Source organism: Nannospalax galili, unplaced genomic scaffold (assembly GCF_000622305.1).
Source record: "Nannospalax galili isolate Female #2095 unplaced genomic scaffold, S.galili_v1.0 scaffold236, whole genome shotgun sequence".
Lineage (NCBI taxonomy): Eukaryota > Metazoa > Chordata > Mammalia > Rodentia > Spalacidae > Nannospalax > Nannospalax galili.
This window is the reverse complement of record NW_008338710.1, coordinates 3,233,975-3,258,364: the sequence shown is the minus strand read 5'-3', so window position 1 is coordinate 3,258,364 and position 24,390 is coordinate 3,233,975. Positions and strand designations below refer to the sequence as shown.

At 39.4% G+C, this 24,390-nt stretch overlaps 1 protein-coding gene across 1 annotated transcript in view; it reads right to left on the bottom strand.

Moving 5' to 3' along the window:
- Ube2k (ubiquitin conjugating enzyme E2 K) overlaps positions 1-24,390 on the bottom strand; it is a 69,677-nt gene that overhangs the window by 27,489 nt on the left and 17,798 nt on the right. Inside the window, exon 2 of the mRNA XM_008833246.2 lies at positions 2,708-2,801. Coding sequence (XP_008831468.1) covers positions 2,708-2,801 — 94 coding nt within the window. The remainder of the gene's footprint in view (positions 1-2,707; positions 2,802-24,390) is intronic.

Genomic DNA, 24,390 nt, shown 5'->3' with positions numbered 1-24,390 from the left:
CCTATATTTTATATATATATATAAACAATATAAAAACATGCTCCCAGATGCTAGGGCTATAGCTCAGTTTGTACAGAGCTTAGCTAAGTCTTGTGCATGAAGTCTTTGATTTGATTCCCAACACTACACACACAAATAGTAATTTTTAAAAACAGAGGGCAGGCCACGGTGGCACACACCTTTAGTCCCAGCACTGCGGAGGCTCAAAGGTAGGTGGATCTCTGTGAACCTACAATGAACCTTTACAATGCAGCCTGTAATCTGTTCAGTCTACTGCCGGGGGCCACCTGCTGGCACTTCACATTTCAGATGTCCCTAACCTGAGATGTAACCCTTTGGGAATAGCATTAGACCGTGGCTCTCCTCTGTGCCCACAAGTGAACTTGCTGTTTTATCCTCTGACCTGACCATCTGGTAGGGGGCAAAGGCTCCGCCCACATTTTATTTCTCTGTAGTGAAGGTTCACGCCTGCCCCTCATGCCCAGCCATAGCAGTTCTCAGGTGTCTGGAGACAAGCAAACATCAGCATGGAAAGGGGTATTTATTGATCAACAGTAGTTGTTTTTTTTAAAGTTTTTATTTTTGGCAATAAAGAGCACAACATAATCTCCCTCCCCCCAAAAAAGTGAAAGTGAAGCCAGCTTGATCTACATGAGATCCAGGCCAGCTGGAGCTAAAGGAGACCCTGTCTAAAACAAAACAAAAACAAAAAATAATAAAAAACAAAAAAAAGAAAGAAGGAAAAAAAACAAAAACACAATGACAGCACCTGTCATTAGAGCTAGAAGATAAACAAGAGTATCTGCTATTGATTTTTTTAAAGTTAACTAAAGATCTCCACTTAATGGATGTCAAAAGAACTAAATAATACAGGGGCTGGAGAGATGGCTCAGCAGTTAAGAACACTGGCTGTTCTTGCAGAAGACCGGGGTTTGAATCCCAGCACCCACATGGCAGCTAACAACTGTCCATAACTCCAGTTCCAGGGGATCCGACAGCCTCTTCTGTCCTCACAGTCACTGCACAACACAGGTGCACTTACATGCAGGCAATACACGAATACACATAAAATAAAAATAAATAAAATATTTTTTAAAAATCCACACCAAGTCTCATATATTAGTAAGTACTCAATAAGCAGTATCAAAAATTAAACATCTAGAAATGGTTCGTTTGAACCATACAATTTTTGCACCGCAGTACTGACAGCCTGGGCAGATGGTACATGCCTGTGAGTCCAGAACTTGGGAAATGAGAGGAGGAAGATCAGGAACTCTAAGCCAGCCTGAGCTACACTGCCAGTCTGAGGTCAGCCTGAGTCCCAAGAGACTGTCTCAAAAAGTCAAAAAAAAAGGGAAGAGACAGAGGTGGGGAGGGGAAGGGGTGGGAGGAGATGAAAGTCAGGCAGGGTAGCTACACATGTAATCCCGACACTTGGGAGGCTAAAGCAGGAGACTGTTCAGAGTCCAAGGCCAGCATCTGGTATAAAGTAAAACCTATCTCAAAAAACAACAAAAGAGAATTTATGCTGATATTCTAAAGACATTCAAGGTTTTTAAGTTTTGAATAAAAGCAAAATTTTTCCAGAATATTAGATTTTTCTGAACTATTTTGGATAACCACTACAGATTATTGATATCACCACATTCAAAGTAGTCATAACAACCATTTCTAATATTTGGTGAATCCTAATTTAATCAAAAACAGAAAAATATTTAAAAGCATGGGCTTTGAAGTCAAAGGTTATTACAAGTTAAATCCCAACTGCTTCACTTAAGGTGTTTGACTTTACATAAGTTACTAAACTTCTCTAAGTTCTAGTTTGTCTATGAAAGAGCAATAACTATACTTACCTCCTAAAGATTTTTTTTGTGAAGACTGAATGAGAAAATACATGTAGTGCTCTTACAAGTAAGAGCTACCACATGTTATATGTTTCTATTAAACAAATATATGCAAGAGCCATCATTATACTATATACCCAAATCTGCAGTAAAACTCACAAAGGTTTAGATAAGAAATTAAAATACTACAAAGTTTCTTCCTTTATCTTATACCTAATTCCATGTTCTAAAAAGCTACAACCCTGTGAACATGGGTGGGGGGGTCAGTAAAGCTGTTTCCTTATTTGTTTTAAAATGGTCAAAGCAGTCCTAAATAAAGAAAATTAAGTATTTGAGCAACAACCTATACAAACACATATTAGTAAATGAAATACTAATCATAAAGAGGGGAAAGTAGCTTTAAAAGCAAAAGCAAACTTTTATTAGTCAAAATTTTAAGGCAAGGTTTATTATTAAATACCATATGAAGAGTATCTGAGTATATCTATGTTCGAAGCTTAACATTCTATGCTTTATTCTGTTGTGCTATAAAATTTGTAGCTACTTTAGACAACATAATTGGAAATAAAAGAAGCATTATAACATAACAGAATAAGACATATACATGTTAAATTCTAAGCTTTATAACTTGTAACTTGGCTCTGCTAAATATATTTTGGGAAAGAAAAAAGTTAGCTAAATCTCAGTAAGAAAAAAGTCAGTCTAGATATTGCCAAAATATATTATTTTTTAAAACTACAGTATACCCTAAGCCAAATGAAATTACCTTCCATGTATTTTATAGATGTTCAAGATTATTCTGATTTAATGTTTCAGACAAGTTCTAATAAGCACAATATTTTGATACAGAAAAAAGTACTTGCCTTCATATGGTGTGTCTGGAGGTCCTGCTATTTCTCCTCTTAATTCTGTAAAATTCTCATCTACAAGATCTACTTTAATTTGATTTTTGCTCGTCTTAAAAATAAACAGAAAATAAATGTTAGTTATACCAGCAAGAATGCCTATTTTAAAAATATTACCTATTAAAAAAACTGAAACCCCCTTTTTCTTAGGTTTGACTATCTGCTCAAGCAAAAATAAGTCTACGCTTTTCTAGGATTTAATTTAAAAAAATACTTAAAGAAACTGCTAATTTTAACTTCAACATTTTTAATAAAATAGTACCACTCTGAACCCTACAGGAAACTTCATTAGAGAAAAATAGACAAACCATTTTATGTTTGCCAACTCAATATATGCTAGGTCCAAAGTGATAAATATATTCATCTGTAGTTGACTGCTAAGATACTATATCCCTAGATGACTTTAGTTCTGCAAAATCTAGAGAAAATTTATGGTTAATAAAGGCCATCTAGGCCACAAGCTCCCATTTGAATTAATCATAACAACTCTGGATATTTGGGTTAACTGATTACAATGCTACACCATTCACCACAATGATGAAAGCGCTAGGCATATAATTTTCCTTTCCATTTCCACAGTCTAAATACCTCACTATAATCCTATAATGCCTTCGATTTATTTTTCTGCTTAGGTGACTTCAATGACAACTACCTTCTGTCTAAAACAAACACCTAAAATTTATCTACATCTATTTATTTTGCATTTAATGTTTCTCAAAGTACTTTCATAATCTTGTGACAGTCCATTCTCAGTCATGGTGACCTTAAATAAAAAACCATCTAATGTGATTCACAATAGCATTTTATTCCCATGGATCAGTCTGCCTGCAAATGGGTTTGCCTAACATTGAGTGTTCCCCTTATTTCAACTTAAACCTAAACCCCTAATACATAAGTTACTCTTTTTATCTGGAGTATGTAAGTGACACGTACATTTATGAAAGTTTCACAAAATATTTCAATAGTAAACTTTTTAGCTTTTAGAACCACCTTCTTACTGGATGGAACAGTAATAATCGTTATTTAAGGTCCCTACCTTCTTTTTGCCTCTAGTAAGATACCGAACAGCTTTAACTCTTTTTGTATATTAAATAGTTTAGTATAGAAACAAAATGTAACTCAAAATTCAGATTTTTAAAAAACTTTACTCATAATACTTTAATAAAAGCATATGATTAAAAACAACTTTTATACATTCTAAAAGCATTCTAATTGGTACTGGTTTATTTCATAACCTTTTCTATATTAAGGATGACTGCATTTCCTATTTTCTCTGAAAATATTTTTGTTCAAAAGATGGAATTTAATTATAAATATACATGAGAAACTTCTTCCTGTGCCCTAGAAAATTAGCATTCTCTGTATTTGTGATAGAGGAGGAAATATGCATTTTACCAAAAGTAAAAATCCTATGTCCATTATACACAAGAGTGAATGTTAAGAAAATTGGAGACATTAATTTTCACCAACCAATTTAAAAAGCCACAAGTTTTAACTTCATATTTTTACTTCTCCCACTAAGATTTTTAAATAAAACAAGAATAACTACAACACTGATGCTTTCAAAGTTCTCTATGGTATTCCACAATCAATCGCCTGTCTAAAATTAAGCAAATAACACCAAAATGTTATAGTACTAAAGGATCTGATTAGACTCAAGTTTGGGGAAGGGAAAGAGGAGGTAATAAATTAGAAAATCTGCTTTCTGGAACTGTCCCAATTCTCTGGTTAGTAAAATGCTAAATAAGTATCATTAATTTTTATACCTGTCCTTATTTCTGTCCACATCACACCCAAATTATAATTCAGAGGAAAAAAAATGGATCTTTCTATTCACTCTAGAGAAAAAAACACTATTAGTGTATGAAAAATTTACTAAGTCAGCTCAAGAAAATACCATCACTATGATGAATCCCATTATAAAGAAGCACTCTACATGGTCTAGAGTGGGTCTTTATCTGCAGATAACTAAAGATAAAAAGAAAATGCAAAGTTAAAAACAAGGATTTTTCACAGCTCTATTTTTCTATCAAGTTAACAATTATCCTTTATATCACTACAGTTTGATTTAAACATCTAACTATTCTGTAATCCAAAACTCCCACTAACCCCACTTTCTAACTTAAAAATCTCAGTACATGACTCAGAAACACCAGGAAACAAGGAAAATGGCAAGGGACAACACTAGGAGAAAAGGCACTGGTCTTTGTAGTCAGATGTGTGCTGAATTCTAGTTCTGTCCCTTGTGTTATTATCAAATCAGATGTCACTTGGCATCTAACTCTCAATTTTGTTAATATAAAGTGAAAATACCTGTCTTAAAATTATTTTGCTTACTTAAATTTGCTATTTCTGTAACTTTTTTTTCTTTATTTTTTTTTTTGAGGGGAGGGAAAATCTAAGGGATCAAACCTGGGGCCTTTGGGCATGCTAAAACAACACCAGACCTTATCACAGAATTACAGGAGTCTCCTAAGAAATCTCATTGTTCCCTTTGCTTATCAACACTAACTATTCAAATCCTTATTTTATAAAATATACTTCACAGTTCTGCTGCCAGTCTAGGAATGGAACCTGGTCTACATAATGAGTTCCAGGACAGCTGGGGCTACAGGGAGACCCTGTCTCAAAAAGACCAAAAAAAATAAAAATTTAAAAAATTTAAAAATAGCCAGGCATGGTGACACACACCTTTAATCCCAGCACTTGGGAGGCAGAGGTAGGCAGATCTCTGAGAGTTCCAGGCCAGCTGGGGCTATAGGGAGACCCTGTCTCAGAAAGACCAAAAAATAAATTTTTTTCAAAAAAATAAAATAAATAAATAAATAAAACAATGTTACCCATTTTAATGAGTGCAACAACAACCAGAGGCTACAGCTTTGAAAAGGGACCTTGAAGAGCTGTTACTCTGGCACTGCATCTTTTGTTAAGGGTAGCTGTAAAGCTCTTTCTGCAACTTGCTTCTTACTCAGCTAAGTACAGTTAAGGTAGGACTTCTGGTAGTCCTGGTTTTTCTATGTTCCTTTGGATCTACAAAGCATTACTAAAGCATAAAGAGAAAGATGAATAAAACATAAAGCTCCAGTAGCAATTTTTGTATAAACTATAAAAATCAAGCAAAACAGCACAAAATGTTGGATGAAGTAAAATAAACATTAGTGCTACTGAGAAATAGTGCAAAATTCAGGGTTGGGGATGTAGTTCAATTGGCAGAGTGCCTAGAATGCATGAAATCCTAGGTACAATCCCAGAACTTGGGATCTGGAGAGGTAAACACAAGAGGATCAGAAGTTCGAGATCAGCCAGGCATAGCGGTCCATGCCTTTGATCCCAGCACTTGGGAGGCAGAGGCAGGCAGATCTCTATGAGTTCAAGGCCACCCTGGTCTACAAAGTGAGTTCCAGGACAGCTGGGGCTACAGAGAGACCCTGTCTCAAAAAGACAAGGAGAAAAAAAAATTCAAGATCATCCTCAGCTACAGATTGTATCTGAGCCCAGCCTAGGCTATGTGAAACCTATCTTTTAAAGGATGGGGGGAGGGGGGCGGAAACGGGATGACAGGGAAAGGTAAGGGAAAAGGAAAAGTGGACAAGACGGCTCAGGCTAAGTAGGTGAAAGAACTTGCCACCAAGACTGACCACCCAAGTTCCATCCCCAGAACCCACATGGTAGAAAGAGAATCAACTATCCCCCATGTCCATGCCTCCCACACATGCCCTGGCATTCACACGTATATATGGACACACAGGGGCGGGGGGGGGGGGTAAAAATAAAGAAAAAAAGAAATACCTAGAGTATAATGTAGTCCTAAAATATGAGCAGATATAGTTCAATGACAGAGCATGTTCTAGGCCTTGGCTTAAAATCCCCACCCTCAGGAGGGTGAAAGCAGTTTTAATAGATTTTCAGGGATTAAAAAAATAAACAATACACAAGCATACATATTATAAATTGGTAGCAATCTTCCTTCTTTGGTCTCCCATGTGCTGGGATTGTGCATGTGTGCCACCATATCCAGTTTTATATGGTATCAAAGATCAAACCCAAGGCTTTGTATATGCTAGGCAGCACTCCAACTACCTGAGCTACATTCCTAGCCTATTAAACACTGTATTTTTCTACAAGTATAATTTAGAAACTTAAGATTTGGCTCAGTGATTTGGCTCAGTGGTTAAGAACACTTGCTACTCTTGCAAAAGATTGGGGTTCATTCAGTTCCCAGCACCCGAACAGCAGCTCATAACCATCCATAACTCTAGTTCCAGAGAAACTGACACCTTCTTTTGGCTTCTGCAGGAACCAGGCACACAAATGGTGCACATAATACACACATGCAGGCAAAACATTCATATACATAAAAAATTAAATTTTTAAAAGGGAGGGAGGGGGAAAAAATCAAATAAGACAAATATAAGGCCATGTTAGGGCACATACCACTGACCTATATTCTGAGCCCTGGTAATTCTCAACTGGTACAAAGAAATTATTAATTAAAAAAAATTTAGGCCAGGTGTTGTGGCGCACACCTTTAGTCCCAGCACTTGGGAGACAGAGGCAGAGGATCTCTGTGACTTCAAGGTCAGCCTGGTATACATAGGGAGTTCCAGGCCAGCTGGGGCTACAGGGAGACCCCATCTCAAGAAAGACCATCCCCCCAAAAAAAATTTAAGCTGGGCCCGGTAGTTCAAACCCACAATCCTAGCACTTGGGAAGCTGAGGCCGGATTGCTGTCAAGTTGGGAGACCAGGCTGGGCAATATAGAGAGTTCTAGGCCAGTCCAGGCCACATAATGACTCTGTCTCAGGGGAAGGAGGAGGAGGAGAAAGTCAAATTGAGAAAAGAAAAGAATTATATTCTTCCAGATTTGTTGTAAATAACGATTTTAAAAGTTTAGGAGCTGCCATTATTTTCTCAAAATGTAATATATCTGGGTCATCTTTCACCCATTACTCAATGGCTCAAAAATAAGCCAAGGTTTTCACCTTCTAAACACTTTTTGATTTTTGGTGCTGGGGAAATCAAACCCAGGGCCTTGTGCATGCAAAGTAAGACTTCTACCACAGAGCAGCCACACCTACAGCCCTTAAACAGATTTTTGCTTTTAATTCTGACATTTGGGACATTAACATTCCCAAAGCAGAGCTGACATGAAAACTAAGGAACTATGACAATAATGGGAAATTGAGACCATGGAAACAGATCTACGGTCAATACAAGGAACAAGTCATAGATCAGTGCTGTCCAACAAAGATAAAATGGAAACAGGATATTGTAACATTTTATTAATCTCAATATATGCAAAATACCCTAATAGCATAATCAAAATAAAAACTGCCAAGATATTTTAGATTTTCTGGTATTAAGACTTCAAAGTCTAGTCTATGATTTTAAAATTGGCACATTTCAAGTACACAAAAACCAAATGTAATAGGCAAATCAAAGACACAGAAAGTAGATGGTCAGATAATTAGATGAGAAGAATCAACTAATAGGCATGGTGTTTCTTAAAAGAGTGTTGAGGGGCTGGTGAGATAGCTCAGCAGTTAAGAACACTGACTGTTCTTGCAGAAGACCCAGGTTCAAATCCCAGCACCCACATGGCAGCTAACAATTGTCTATAACTCCAGTTCCAGGGGATCCGACAGTCTCTTCTGACCTCCACAGGCATTGCACGACACGAGTGCACTTAACTACATGCAGGCAATACATGCATACACATAAAATAAAAATAATAAATAAAATATTTAAACAAAGAATGTTGAATATGTTCTGGAGTTATAGACAGTAGTGATGGCTCTCATGAATACTCTGAAGACTACTGAATTCTACACTTAAAAGTAAAAAATGGTAGTCTATGAGAGAGATGAGTGGATAAAGGTACTTGCCACCAAGCCTGAATCTGATCCTGATGACTTACACAGAGGAGAGAACCAAGTCTCCCAAGATGTCCTCTGATCTCCACACAGGCACATGGCATGTGCTACCCCCAAATAATAAATGTAAAGGAAAAATCCAAAAAGAAGGAAAAAGACACTTTTTGAAAAGGGAAAAAAAAAATCAAATGTGACTAGTGATTACTGTATTAGATATGTAGTGCTGTTTGAGCTAGAGAACCAGAAAATAATAGCATCTCCAATCATAGTCACAATGTATCAATTACAATTATTAATCTTGATCTCAGTTATCAGGCTTCAAACAACCTAAAGATACAAAATAAAGTTCTGAGTTTTTTGTTTTTGTTTCTGAAACAAGGTCTCATGTATGCCAGACTGGCTTGAAAGTGAATAGGAAAGCTAAAATGACCTTGAACTTGTTTGTTTTATTTTTTTGAGACAGGGTCTCCCTGTAAGGCTGGCCTCAGATCTCACAGAAATCTGCCTGCCTTTGCCTCCGGAGTGCTGGGAAAAAAGCATGCACCACCGAGCCAGGCCTGACCTTGAACTTCTTAATTCTCCTACCTCCAATGCTGGGATAACAGACAGTGCTAGTGACTGAACCCAGATCTTCCTTGATGCTAAGCAAGCACTCCAACAGCTGGGCATGTACATCCCCAGGCCCCTGACTTTACTAATTCTGAGAATACACTAACAACTATTTACAAGGTATTATTAAAGTACTATTGGTATAATGATAATTTTTCTCTATAACTAGAGCTTCCATCCTAGGCACTGAACGACTAATGTATCATTTTTGTTGTTTTGTTTTTCAGAGATAGGGTCTCCCTGGCCTGGAACTTGGTATGTAGACTATGCTGGCCCCAACCTCACAGAAATCTACCTGCATCTGCCTCCCAAGTGTTGGGACTAAACGTGACTCTAATTATATCTTTTTTTTTTTTTTTTTTTTTTTTTTTTAAAAAAGATCTGTAGCCCCAGCTGGACTGGAGCTTGCTACATAAAGCAGGCTGGCCTCAAACTCACAGAGATCCACCTGCATCTGCCTCCTGAGTGCTGGGAGGCGTGCCCCATCAGTCCGGGCAAGAAAATTACTTTTAAAAAGACAAGAGGGGCTGGAGAGACAGCTCAGCGGTTAAGAACACTGACTGTTCTTTCAGAAGACCTGGGTTCGAATCCCAGCACCCATACGGCAGCTAACAACTGTCTGTAACTCCAGTTCCAGGGGATCGATCCGACAGCCTCTTCTGTCCTCTGAGGGCACTGCACGACATGGGTGCACTTACTTAACATGCAGGCATAACACTCATACACATAAAATAAAAATAATAAATAAAATGAAAGACAACTATAGAAACCTGATTTCAGCACAAAGTTCATCCTGAGCAAAATAGAAGGATGGGCTCAGCATGTATAGAAATTGAAAATCATCCAATGTAAAAAGAAAACAAAGTAAGAACACAGAAGGGGGCTGTAGGAAGTAGGCAGGAACTGGATTATAAAGGATCAAAAAGAACAATGAAAAAAACATTTGAAGTGATACAATTTGATTGGGGTCTTTTAAAGGTCACCAAACTAACAGTTTGAGCTTAGAGACTGGGAAGGGAATTGTTCAGAATCCAGGGTGAGATATTAGAAGGTCTGAATAAGATGAAAACAGACGAATTAAAAGAGATGGGAGATTAAATGTCAATATACACTAATAGACTCTGATCTTGGAGGAGGATAGAGATAAGTAAACAAGGTTTAAGCATCTGGGTATGGAAAGAAAGAGAAACCAAAGTCAAAGGACCAAGCAAACATTTGACAATTCAGGTCTGTAGGTTCATGAATGATCTGAAATGACTGACTTAAAGTAGTAACTCAATCCTACAAACAATCTAAAGTGGTTGGTTTTCAATTGAAAAAAAAAAAAAAAACCTAACAGGCTGGAGAGAGGGTTCAGGCAGACAGTGCTTTCCTTAATAAGCATAAGGACCTGAGTTTAGCATCCAGAACCCACATAAAAAGCTAGGCCTAGGGCTGATGGCACACGCCTTTAACCCCAGCACCCCAGTACTCCAGAGGTAGAGGCAGGAGACATCGGTGAGATGGAGGTGAGCCTAGTCTATAGAGCAAGTTCCACATCATGAGGAAATTTTTCATTTTTTTACACCCACTTCCCAGATAGCACCCTCCCATAGCCTCCCTCCCCCCCCCTAGAGCCCTTATACTCTGATGTCCCTGCTACTGTCTGCATGAGGAAATTTAAAGAGACAAAAAAAAAAAAAGGCATGATGGCAAGTGCTTGTTATCCCAGCACAGGGGAAGCAGAGGAAGGCAGATCCATGGTGCTCACTGGGTAGTCAGTCTAGCCTACTTGGAAAGGTCCAAATCAGTGACAAACTGCCTGAGAAAACAAGGAGGAGTGGAGGAGTCCCTAGACTGCCCTCTGGCCTCTACACCCCCATGCATGCATGTGTACATACACAATCATAGAACTAATTATCAGGATAGGAGAAGGGAAGAAGTATAGTGTTGGTGTTTATTTTATTTTTCAACTTTAATGCAACTGAAAACTCTTTATTGATGCTTGGTTTATTGTTGTTTGGTTTTTGGCTCAGCAATTAAGAGCACTGGCTGCTCTTGTAGAGGACCCAGGTTCACTTCCCAGCACCCACATGGCGGCTAACAATCATCCTAACTCCAGTTTCAGGGGATTTGATGCCATCTTCTGACATCTGTGGGCACTCCAAAACACGGATGCACTTAACATACATTCAGGCAATACACTCATACACTCAGGCAATACACTCACACACATAAAATAAAAAGTAATTAAAAATAGTATTATAAATAATAAAGATTAAAACAAAATTAAGCTGGTCATGGTGGCACAGCACATCTTGAATCCCAGCACTCAGGAGGCAGATGCAAGCAAATCTCTATGAGTTCAAGGCTAGCCTAGTTTACATAGTAAACCCCAGACTAGTCAGGACTACACTGTGAGACTCTCTCAAAAACAAATTTTTTTTAATTAAAAAATATGCTGGGTGTGGTGGCGCACGCCTTTAGTCCCAGCAGAGGCAGGTGGAGCTCTGTGAGTTTGAGGCCAGCCTGGTCTACATAGTGAGTTCCAGGACAACTGGGGCTACAGAAGACCTTGTCTTAAACAAACAAAAAACAAAACAAGCAGGGCACAGTGGATCCCAACACTTTGATCCCAGCACTCAGGAGGTAAAGGCAGGTAGATACTCATCCACTGGAGGCTAGCCTGACCTACACAGAGAGTTCCAGGCCAGCTGGGGCTACAGGGAAACCCTGTGCCAAAAACCGAAACAAGAATTTTGTAATAGCAGTCACACACACATACAAGACAGAGACTAAAGTATAAACCTAAAAAAAAAACAAACAACCATATAAAGTCTATATTCAGGGCAGGGGAGGTAGGCTCAGTCGGCAAAGTGACTTTAGTTCAATCATCAAAATGCACATAAGAGCTCATAAACCAATTTATTTTTACTCTTAAGGCCATTTGAGGATCTGTTCCTCAGGGGTCACATGGGCTTGGGAGGCGCCCCTGGCTCCTTTCTTTTACCAGTTCCGTAAATGTCAAGATAAGTCAAAGGTCCTACTCAACCATGGCTGGCTTCACTTGGAAGAATGGAGGAAATGATTCCTCTGTGTTGACCTTCCTCTTTGTAGACTGGACACTGGTTCAAGTCCATCTTGTGGGGTCTCTTGTGGGCCAAGTGTATGGCCTTAAACACCCAAAAAGGAAAGTATAACCAAAGATTAAAGGGACCAATATACATTTTTAAGAGTCCATATGTTTAGCTAAAGGCTACATAACAAGAAACAATGCCAAATAGGAGAGACCTCCTTTTGAGTTGTTGGCCAGGGTGGCCCAAGAGACTCCCAGATAGTAGCCCAGCATAAAACAGGGAAAATGAACAGCAGACCCCAATCTTATCTATAGGAATATTGACAACTGATTTCTGCTAGTTGAGGAACAGCTGACCTTCCTAAAACAAAGACCTCTAGACAGGCTGACTAGATTCACCAGATGGACTAGTACTGGGGAACGGCTAGGGGTGCCGACACCACAGCAGACAATAGCAGGGACGTCAGAGTAAAAGGGCTCTAGTGGGGGATGTGGGGGGCTATGGGAGGGTGCCATCTGGGAAGTGGGTGTATAGATGAATAAGATTGTTTGGGATGTTCTGTGTGATATACAAACACAAAAAAAAAAATCAACAAATTTTTACAAATGAGTTATTTTTGAAGAGGAAGCATAAAAACAGACATCATGTTAATTAGTAGAGGTGATAAACATTACCATTGAAATCTACCTGATGACTTTATAGACACACACACTTACATACAGATTAGAGACGCATGCACCTACATCTCAGTGTTAGTAGCAAAAACAATGAGTCTTTCTGTAAGAAACAGTATATTTTAAAACGAAATGGTGATCTTTTCTAAAGAAACTCATTCAATTTTATGTCTTACAGGGTTTATAATGAGTTCAATATTGTATAACTGTATTAATTCAACTGTGAACCTAAAAATTTTATAGCCATTTTGAAAGAGATGTATCTTTGCTCTGGAAATTGTTATTGATTATGTTAAAGCTGTAATAAAATGCTTCTTCTGAAAAATACATAAATGTAAAAAAAAAAAGAAAAAGATCTTATAATTCTAGCACTGAGGAGGCCAAATGGGACTCACTGGCCAGTTAGACTCTAACAGGCAAGATGCAGGTCCCAGTGAGAAACTTTATCTTAAAAAAAGAGATGGTTCCTGAGTAACAACACCAGAAGCTGACCTCTAGCTTCCACACACTCAACACCAGTGTGTACACACCAGCACACACCAAACAACAACAAAAGAAAACAAACTATATGCAGAAAACTAAAATTTTAAGAAAATCAATGAATACCTACATAAATGTACATACATTCTGTGTTCAGATAGGAGGGTTGAAAATTTGTAAAAACCCAGTTCCTCCCAAATTAATCTATAGCTTGAATAAAAATGCCAATGAAATTAATAAGCTGTTAAATAGGCAATAAAAACTGTATCTGTAAAACAGCCAAGGGGCTGGAGAGGTGGCTCAGTGGTTAAGAGCACTGCCTGCTCTTGAAGAGGACCTGGGGTAGATTTCTAGCAGCCACATGGTGGCTAACAACCATATAGTTCCAGGAGATCCAACACCCTCTTCTGACCTCAGCAGGCACTGCATGACATGATCGGTGCACCTACCTACACTCAGGCAATACACCCATACACATAAAATAAAACTTTATAAAAAAATTAAAAGCAAAAATAGCCAGCCGGGCGTGGTGGCGCACGCCTTTAATCCCAGCATTTGAGAGGCAGAGGCAGGCGGATCTTTGTGAGTTTGAGGCCAGCCTGGTCTACATAGTGAGTTCCAGGACAGCTGGGGCTACCCTGTCTCAAAAAGACAAAAAAAAGAAAAAAAAAAAGAAAAAAATGCCAACACAGTATTTAAAAAGAAAACAATTCACAGTATCTTGACTGTAAGGCTTACTACAAAGGTACTAAAACCAGGACAGCATGGTAATAGAGACAAACACTCCAACAGACGAAAGCAGAGCATACAAAAGAGAACCATACTTACAGTCAATTCATCTTTACTGAAGAACAGTATGATAGAGAAAATATAGTATTTTTAGCAATTGGTGCTATGTCTCAAGACCCCATATATCATAGTATCTTGAACTACAGTTTACATTTTAAAATGTATTTTATTATTTTTATTTTAAGATTATGTGTATTCCCTGAATGAATGTAAGTGCCCACGGAGGTCAGAAGAGGGTGTTAGGTCCCCTGAAACTAAAGTTAGGATGGTTCTTAGCCTCCATTTAGGTGCTGGGAACTCAACCTAGATCCTCTGCAAGAGCCAGTGCTCTTAACCACTGAACCATCTCTCCAGTCCCCAGTTTGCATTTTCTAAACTGGCAAAAATTTTTTTTTTTTTGGTCTTTTTGAGACAGGGTCTCCCTGTAGCCCCAGCTGTCCTGGAACTCACTATGTAGACCAGCCTGGCCTTGAACTCAGAGAGATCTGCCTGCCTCTGCCTCTCAAGTGCTGGGATTAAAAGCATGCACCACCACGCCCGGCTCAGGCAAAATTCTTAATATGAAATATCAGTATAGTCAACATGATAGCAATAAAAGCCTTGGCACAGTGGTGCACATCTATAATCTCAGCACTTAGGAGGTTAAAGCAGGAAGATCTGAAGACCCTGTCTCAAAAACAAAATAAAGAGATACCAACAGGCTCACAAAGGTAAAATTCTGTTAAACATAATATAGTAAAATATACTAACACTATAAAATGTCATTTTTTTTTTTTTTGGTCTTTTTGAGACATGTAGCCCCAGCTGACCTAGAGCTTACTGTGTAGACCAGGATGGCCCTGAAGTCACAGAAATTTGCCTGGCTCTGCCTCTCGGGTGCTGGGATTAAAGGCATGTGTCACCACACCCAGCACTTTTTCCTACTTGTAATGAAATGATACCTTAGCCATTTTTCAGGACTGAGAATGCTAGGTTAAAGAATGTGACATTTTAGCCGGGCATGGTGGTGCACACCTTTGGTCCCAGCACTGGGGAGGCAGAGGCAGAGGCAGGCGGATCTCTGTGAGTTCTAGGCCAGCTGGGACTACAGGGAAACTCTCGGGGGAAAAAAAAAAAAAAAAAAAAAAAAAAAAAAAAAAAAAAAACAAGTAGGGAAAAAACCCATAACATAAATAACAGTGAAGACCAATAATTAAAAAATTCAACAATCAAGAGATGTCTCTAAGAATTATTATGGAATATTATGAAGAATTATGAATAAAAGTAAACCGGTAGTGGAGCTGGAGAGATAGCTGTCAGTAAAGTGCTTGCCTTAGAAGCTGGAGTACTTAAGTTAGATTCCCAGCATCCACAGGGGGTTTAAAAAAAACGTGGGCATAGTGACACTCATATTACCCCAGCATTGGGGAGGCAGAAACAGGCAGATGCCTGGGTTTCAATGGCCATCCGGTATGTCTGAAGAATAACACCAGAGGCTGTCCTCTGTCCTCTATTCCCACATATTCACACACAAAAAAGTAAATCAGAGCCAGGCGTGGTGGCGCACACCTTTGATCCCAGCACTGGGGAGGCAGAGGCAAGCGGATGTCTGTGAGTTCAAGGCCAGCCTGGTCTACATAGTGAGTTCCAGGACAGCTGAGGCTACAGGGAGCCTGTCTCAAAAAGACCAAAATAAAAAACATAAATCAGTAGAGTCTGCTGGTTTTGTTCCATCATGTAAAATATTTGGACGTCACCAATCACATTAGAAGCAATAAACTAAGGAATGTGTGTATATATATATATATATATATCATGTACATCATGTACATATGTATCATGTACAAAGCTAGGTTTAATCCTCAGCACTACAACTTAAAAAAAAAAAAAAGCAGCAGCAGAAGCAAGCTAAACAAACTGAAAATCAACTGTTCAAGTGACAGGGCAAACTGCTGTCCTCCAAATTGGAGAAGCAGAGGGATACAGAGAAATCATAAACTACCAGAGCAGAATCTCATGAGATTCTCTGTAGGAACCCTCATTGGGGAATAGATAGCTTTACAGTAATGGATGCGTTAGTGGAGGCTAAAGTAAGCACCAATATAAGAGTTTAAAATTCCCAGGAAGTTCCCAAATTTTCTGAGTCTTTTCCTCCAAGACTGGTCCTCACAATGAACACAGGAGAAATTCAAGCAGCAGAAAAGAAAGGTGGCGATATTAAATAAGCCTAGTTATTCTATCCTTCTGTACAAGACCCACCTCAACAATTACTGCACCATAGCCTAACCAGAGTTAATCTTTCAGAAGGAAGGAAAACACCCAACACTAGCCCCTCCAGGGTTCTGGTCTCACCTAAGGAAGGAGAAAACAAAAGGAGCACTGGTAAAGGTTACAACGTAGGTACACAGAGTCCATGGAAGACCAAAGCCCAGCTATAAAAACACAGAACACTTCCATTCCCCAGAACATCTTGCCATTAGAAGGCTCCTGTGTAACAGCAGTTTACATGTTTCTGAACTTATTTAAGTCTCTAAGGAACCCCAAAGATGACAAAAGGAGACAAAAACAAGGCTCTGAGAGGAAATTTTAGCTTCTGACACCTGCAGATTCACATAACAAATAATAAGCACTGTGTAACCCCTAGTTAAAGAACTATAAAACCTCAAAGCAGGAGCATGGCAAGGACAAGATGCTGTGGCCACTCCCCTCAAAAAAATTAAAACTAAAGCTGGTGTGGTGGCACACTCCCTTACTCCCAGCACCTGGGAAGCAGAGACAGGTGGATCTCTTGTGAGTTCAAGGCCAGCTGAGGCTCCAGGGAGACCCTGTAGCAAAAAGATGAGAAAAAAAAAAAAAAAAAGAATGCTTGCTGCTTAATCATGAGGACCTGAGCTAAATCCCCAGCACCTAAACAAAAAGCTGTGTGTGGCTGTGTAGGCATGTAACCATAACACTGGGGAGTAGAGGGATGGGCAAAGACTGGAGGACTGCTGGAGCTTGGGGGCCCCAGCCTAGCTTCAGATTCAGGACAGCCCTTGTCTCAGGGAATAAGGCAGAGAGTGGTGAACAGGACACCGGATTCCACTTCTGTGTAGGAGCACATGCACATACATGATACATGTAACACCAGCCATACATACAAAAAAAAATTGTTTTTTGAGATAGGATTTCCCTATAGCCCCAGATGGCCAGGAACTCAATATATAGACTAGGCTGGCCTTGAACTCATAGAGATCTGCCTGCCTCTACCTCCAGGATGCTGGGATTAAAGGCATGAGCCATCAGACCTGGCACAAAATATATTAAAATGTTGTTTTGAGGCTGACTGCTTGAATTCTACAAAAATAACTGAAGCCTGGTGTGATGGCACATGACTTTAATTTCATCAGGCAGGTGAGTTTGAGGCCAGTCTGGTCTACATTATCAAGTTCCAGGCTAGCCAGAGTTACATAGTGATCCCTGTCTTTAAAAAAAAAAAAAAAAAGTAACTGAATGAGGGCCAGTGAGGTGCCTCAGAGGGTAAAGGTGCCTGCCACTAAGCCTGATGACTAGCATTTGATCATCAGGACATACATGTTAGGAGGCAAGAACTGACTCCAAGTTGTCTTCTGACTTTTATGCACACATTGTGCATGGCATGTGCATACATATACACACACATACACACTAAATAAATATATGTAATTTTTTTTAAGTGATAGGATAAATTTGGAGTTGGAATTAGGAAAGAATCTCCAAAATTTTCTGAAATGGCCCTAAACATACTTTGGTCATTTTGTCCTATGCAAAATGGTATTCTCAGCATTAACAGTTATAGAATTACAATAGCAATCAACTTTGAAAAAATGTTAAAGATGCTCTATATTTTGTAAATTATTCAGTTGTGATGTAAGTCTTTATGGAAAAATAAGCACATCTACCTCATTATCATGCAAATTTGCTTCCATCTTTTAATAAATGGCTAAAAAAACTATGTGTTGCCAGGTGTGGTGGTGAACACTTTTAATTCCAGCACCCAGGAGGCAAAGGCAGACATCTCTGTGAGTGTCAGGCCAGCCTGGTCTATATGGGGAGTTCCAGGCCAGCCAGTGCTGCATAGTAAAACCATCTCTCAAAAGAAGAAAAAGAATATATAGATATATATACAATAATTATTTTAAATAAGTTACTTTATTTTTTCTTGAAAGTTGAAGCATTTTATAAGAGGACAGTTTACAAATAGCCAGAAAAATGTGATCAAATGCTTAATTATATCTTTTCTTTCAGCTACAATCTTCATATTATTTCTTCTGTTCATGTGTTCTTTAATTTTGTTTTTCTCAATGAAACATACTACATACGGGCTTAAATTCAAGAAACATCAGAATATAATTGAAAAATGTATAGCCAGACATTTGTGGCACATGCCTTTAAGCCCATGACTTGGAGGCAGAAGCAGGTAGACCACTGAGTTTGAGGCCAGCATGGTCCACCTAGCAAGAGCTCCGGGCCCTCCAGTGCTATACAGAAAGCTGTCTCCAAAAAAAAAGGAAAAAAGAAAAAAAAAAGGACATGGATTTTAGCTTCCTAAAAGTTACTTTGTGTTGCTGGTTTGTTTGTTGGCTGATTTGTTCTGTCATTCTCATGTCTAAAATAAATTTCTTTAGTATTTATTATGAATAAACCACTTACATAGTGAATCTTCATAAACTGCTTCTATATATGCTTATTATTTCTGTTTGTTGCAACACTAAAGATTGTCCTTATTAGAGATAAGCACAGAGCTTGCCGTCTCAACCCTCTTCAAATGAGGACAATCCAAAGGCAGCCACCTACAGGCTAAGATAGCCCTTACCAGAACCAGTCTGGCATTCTGTTCTCAGTCTTCTAAGAAATAAATTTAAGTTACAGGGGCTGGAGAGATGGCTCAGCGGTTAAGGGCACTGACTGCTCTTGCAAAGGACCCAGGTTCAATTTCCAGCACCCACATGGCAGCTACGAACTGTCCTTAACTCCAGTTCCAGAGGAACCTAAAGCCCTCTTCTGACCTCTGTGGCACTGCACACATGGGTGCACTCACATACATGCAGGCAATACACTCATACACATAAAATAAAAATAATGAAAAAAAAATTTTTTTTGGTCTTTTTGAAACAGGGTCTCTCTGTAGCCCCAGCTGTCCTGGAACTCACTATGTAGACCCGGCTGGCCTTGAACTCACAGAGATCCGCCTGCCTCTGCCTCCCAAGTGCTGGGATTAAAGCTGTGTGCCACTAACACCCAGCCAATAAAATATTTTTTTAAAAATTTAAGTCACAGTTTACTGAAGTTTATTATAGCAGCATAAACTGACCAAACATAATAAGACACACAGTAATAAAAAAGGAAAGGGGGCCATGTTACCATTAGAGGTCACTAACTAACCCAGTTGGTAATGAAAAGTTCTCTCCCCCCAACCTACACTGGAGATTGAACACAAGTGTAATGTGTGATTAGGCAAAGTACTACACTGAGCTGACTCCCCCAGAAACCTTTTAAACTGAGACAGGGTCCTGCTAGGTTAGTCTTTAACTTGGGATCTTCATGCCTCTGCTTCCCAGTAAGTGAGATTACAGAGGTGTGCACCATCACACCTGACAGAAAGTTTTTCATTCCAGAACAATCAGCTAAAAAAATCAATCAGTTACTAATAGAAAAATCATCTTTCTATAAATCCCCAAATAAATGATTCAGACATCAGTCACCATGGAGAACAAGGAGATAGGATCATATTCCTGGTAAGTAATAAACTATAAACCTTTATTCTCATCATCTTGATTTTGTCATCACCAAAAACTACACTTTCCATAAAATTCTTTCAAAGTTCCCAGGTTCCCCTTCTCCTTGAATTAACTAAAAATTCACTTTCTTAGCCAGGCGTGGTGGTGCATGCCTGTGATCCCAGCACTTGGGAGGCAGAGGCAGGCGGATCTCTGTGAGTTCAAGGCCAGCCTGGTCTACATAGTGAGTTCCAGGACAGCTCAGGCTACAGGGAGACCGTCTCAAAAAGACAAAAAAAAAAAAAAAAAAATTCACTTTCTTCAGTACTTAGGCCATCTCAGCAGATGGCCTCATCCCAACCCATACACTCCCTTCATTATCACTCTCAAGCCCTCACTTTCCTCCTTAGTTCAGAATCCATGGACATTTGTTATTACCACTCTAGTACAAACTACTGTGGACAGACCCGAGGTTTTCTTCCTTCATTGTAGAGAAAGCCCCCAAGCTAGCTAAACTCACTTCCCAATTAACTAAAAAACTTTCCTCTCTGTGGCCAAGCCCCACTGCTAAGGGAAATGAACAACCATGGTTAGTTGAACTGTTAAAGTGAAGACCACAAATCCCCAAAGGAAGCTTAACATTGCCCTACAAGTCCCTGCTTCCATTAATGATTACTCTTTCCACTTATGAATACCATCCCCCTTTCTCAAGGACTTTGAACCCCGCCCCCACATTCTGGTTTAAAAAGAGAAAACTGTCTAATTACTCTCCAACATAATCAATTTCTCCTACCCACCAACATACAATACACTCTATTATCTATCAGATATTTTTTTAATTTATAATTTTTATTTTATGTGTATGAGTGTATTGCCTGCATGTAGGTAAGTGCACCTGAGTCATGCAATGCCCATGAAGGACAGAAGAGGCCGTCAGATCCCCTGTACTGGAGTTATGGACAGTTGTTAGCTGCCATGTGGGTGCTGGGATTCAAATCCTGGTCTTTTGCAAGAACAACCAGTGTTCTTAACTGCTGAGCCAGCTCTCCAGCCCTTATTTTTTTCTTTTTTTCAGACAGGGTCTCTGTGTAGTCACAGCTGACCTGGGATTCACCTGGGATTAAAGATGTGATCCACCTCAGCCAGCTCAGTTATTTTTGTTTTTCCTTCAAAAATGCCTCAAGCCAGGCTTCTAGCTATGGTCTTTCTTCTCTGTTCTGTTAAGCAAAACTCCTTATTTTACACTGGGTGTTATGGTGCATGCCTTTAATCCCATCACTTGGGAGGCAGAGGCAGGAGGATCTGAGCTCTTTAAGGCCAGCCTGGTCTACATAGCAAGTTCTGGGCCAGCTGGAGCTACAGGGAGACCCTGTCTCAAAAAGACAAAAAAAAAAAAAGAAAGAAAGAAAAAGAAAAAAGAGCTTATTTACCACGTTCTCACCTCCAGTTTTTTTTATTTATGATTTTTATTTTACATGTATTGCCTGTATGTATGTGAATGCACTCGTGTCATGCAAAGCCTGTGGAAGTCAGAAGAGGGCGTTGGATCTCCTGGAACTGGAGTTATGGGTGGTTATTAGCCACCATGTGTGTGTTGGGACTCAAACCTGAGGTCCTCTACAAGAGTAGCCAGTGATCTTAACCACTGAGCCATCTCCCCAGGCCTCACTTCCAATTTTTTCAGTAACCCATTCCAATCAGATTTCTATTTTCAACACTCCAATAAAAAAGCCTAGTCAAGGAAAAAATGGCCATTAAGTTACAAATTCAAGATCATTTTCCTCTTTCAGCAGTGTGGCAAACAGGCCATTTTCTTCCTGAAACTCTTGGCTTAAAACGCCATACATACACTTCAGGTTTTCCTAATACAACTAATAGCTTCACCTTTCTTTATCTTCTGTTAGTTTTCCTCAGTTTCAACTTTATGTGCAAAGGGCCCAAAGCAAAAACCAGGAATTCACCTTGTTAACATTCCTTTTCTGGACAATTTCCCCCAAGATTTACTCATTTTAGGTTTTGAATCTATCACCTGCTCACCTACATCAAATCTCTCTCCAGATCTTACCTCCAGACCCATAAATCCAACTGCTTACTTGCCATTTCATCCAACAGAAACCCAGAAAGGACAAAGAATTCTTGAAGCTCTGACACCTCCAGTTGCTTCCTCTACATTTTGCCATCTCAGAAATTAGCAACACCACTTACTACACACTAAAAATAAACACTTGGGTTTTTCCAATCTATCAGCAATTTCTGCTATCTCTATCTTCTAAACATATTCCAATACTACTACTACTCAGCGCTCCAGCTTCGCAGCTCCCCAGCTGGAGAGCAGTAGTAGTATTCTAACCCCAAGCCACAATCATCTCTTGTCCAAGTAACCTAGAAAGTTTCCCAAATGATCATCTTGAGTTCTTTCCTGCCTGTCCCCCATAGCAAGGTATCTAACAAATTTCCTTTCTCAGCTGCATGGGGTGGCATAAACCTGTAGTGCCAACATTTGAGACCAATAGAAAGATCTAGAATTCAGGGCTGGAGAAAGGGTCCAGCAGCACTGACTGCTCTTGCAGAGGACCGCTGTTCAGTTCCCAGTACCCACATGGCAGCTAACTGTCCCTAACTCCAGTTCAGGGAATCCGACACCATCTGTCTTCTGGTCTCCATGGGCATTGCATTGATGGGGGCACTAACATCCATGCAGGCAAAATACTTGCATACATAAATAAATAGAATCTCTTTTTTAAAATTTTATTTTTTTAAATGTGTATACATGTATTGCCTGCATGTAGGTAAGTGCACCCATGTTGTGCAATGCCCTAGGAAGTCAGAAGAGGCTGTCGGATCCTCTGGGACTAGAGTTACAGACAGTTGTTAGCTGTCATGTGGGTGCTGGGATTCAAACCCGGTTCTTCTGCAAGAACAACCAGTGTTCTTAATCGCTGAGCCATCTCGCCAGCCCCTAGAATTTTTTAAAAAAAAAAAAAAGGAAAAAAGAGAAAAGAATTTCTCCTTCTTCACTAAGGAAACTGTGATTTTAACTGGGGACCACTGTGTTCAGCTAAAATACATTTCTTTCTTCTACATTTTTATTCATCTGTGTATGGGAGTCTAGCATGGCAATATGTGTAAAGGTCAGAGGACAATTTGTTGGGTCTCTCCTTCAACCATGTGAGTCCCAGGGATCAAACATGGGTTATTAGGCTTGACAGCAAGTGCCTGTACCAGCTGACCCACATCACCAGCCCAAAAATACATTTCTCTTAGTCTTCCTTAATTCAGGCATAAGATTTTTAAAAATATTTTATTTATTATTTTATGTGTATGCGTGTATTGCCTGCATGTTGGTAAGTGCACCCATGTCATGCAATGCCCTCGTGCAATGCCCTCGGAGGACAGAAGAGGCTGTCGGATCCCCTGGGACTGGAGTTATGGACAGTTGTTGGCGGCCATGTAGGTGCTGGGATTCGAACCCAGGTCTTTTGCAAGAACAGTCAGTGTTCTTAACCGCTGAACCATCTCTCCAGCCCCCGTAAGATTTTTTTAATGAGTAAAAGCAGAAGTTACTGAAAGGACTTCTGAGAAAGCTGTTTAAAGGAAGCAAGCTCATCTGTCTTAGGTCTTCTCCTGCTGCAATTCAGACATATTGTCTGGATATCTAGCAACAGAATTAAAGAATTAAAAGAGAATTAAAAGGCAACAGTCACATCCCTAAGGACTGTAAATTGACTATGAGAAGCAGTTAATTAAACTGGGCATAGTAGTTTCCTGGAATCTCAGCATTCAGGAGGCCAAAACAAAAGGATCAAAGAACTATGCAGACTATGCAGAGTCTGAAGTCACATACATACGGTTTCCTGCCTCAAAAACTAAAAAAAAGTTATCATTTATTTAAAACTAAAGTCACTAATCAAACTACCCCCCTTAGACTTTTCCTATTTGTCTAAAGCACTACTATTGTGTTTCTTTTGTTATATCCAGAAACTCAAAGTCCTAACTTCTAGAAACTTTTCCCTCAAATCTTGTTTCAACATTCCTTCTCTTCTCCTCTCTGCCCCGCCACCCCCCATACCAAAACAAATTTGTCCTTTGTCCTTTGTCCTTTGCTTTAAACCCTCTGATGATTTTCAGAATCATTTAAGATCCAAAATCAACCCTGGGCTGAAAACATTTTAGCACCATTTCCAACGTCCTCTTTCAACACTGCCCACACACTTCTACCCATAATGTTTTAGTGGTTTAAGCAGAGCAAACTCATTTCAGCTTTGGAACCTTGACATTAACTTTTTGTTTTCTTTTTAGTTTTTTTTTTTGTGTGTGTGTGTGTGTGTGTGTGTGTGTGTGTGTGTGTGCGTGTGTGTGAGAGACAGAGAGAGGCATTAAGTGTAAGTGTGTGAGGGAGGGAGGGAGAGAGGGAGAGGGAGAGGGAGGGAGGGAGGGAGAGGT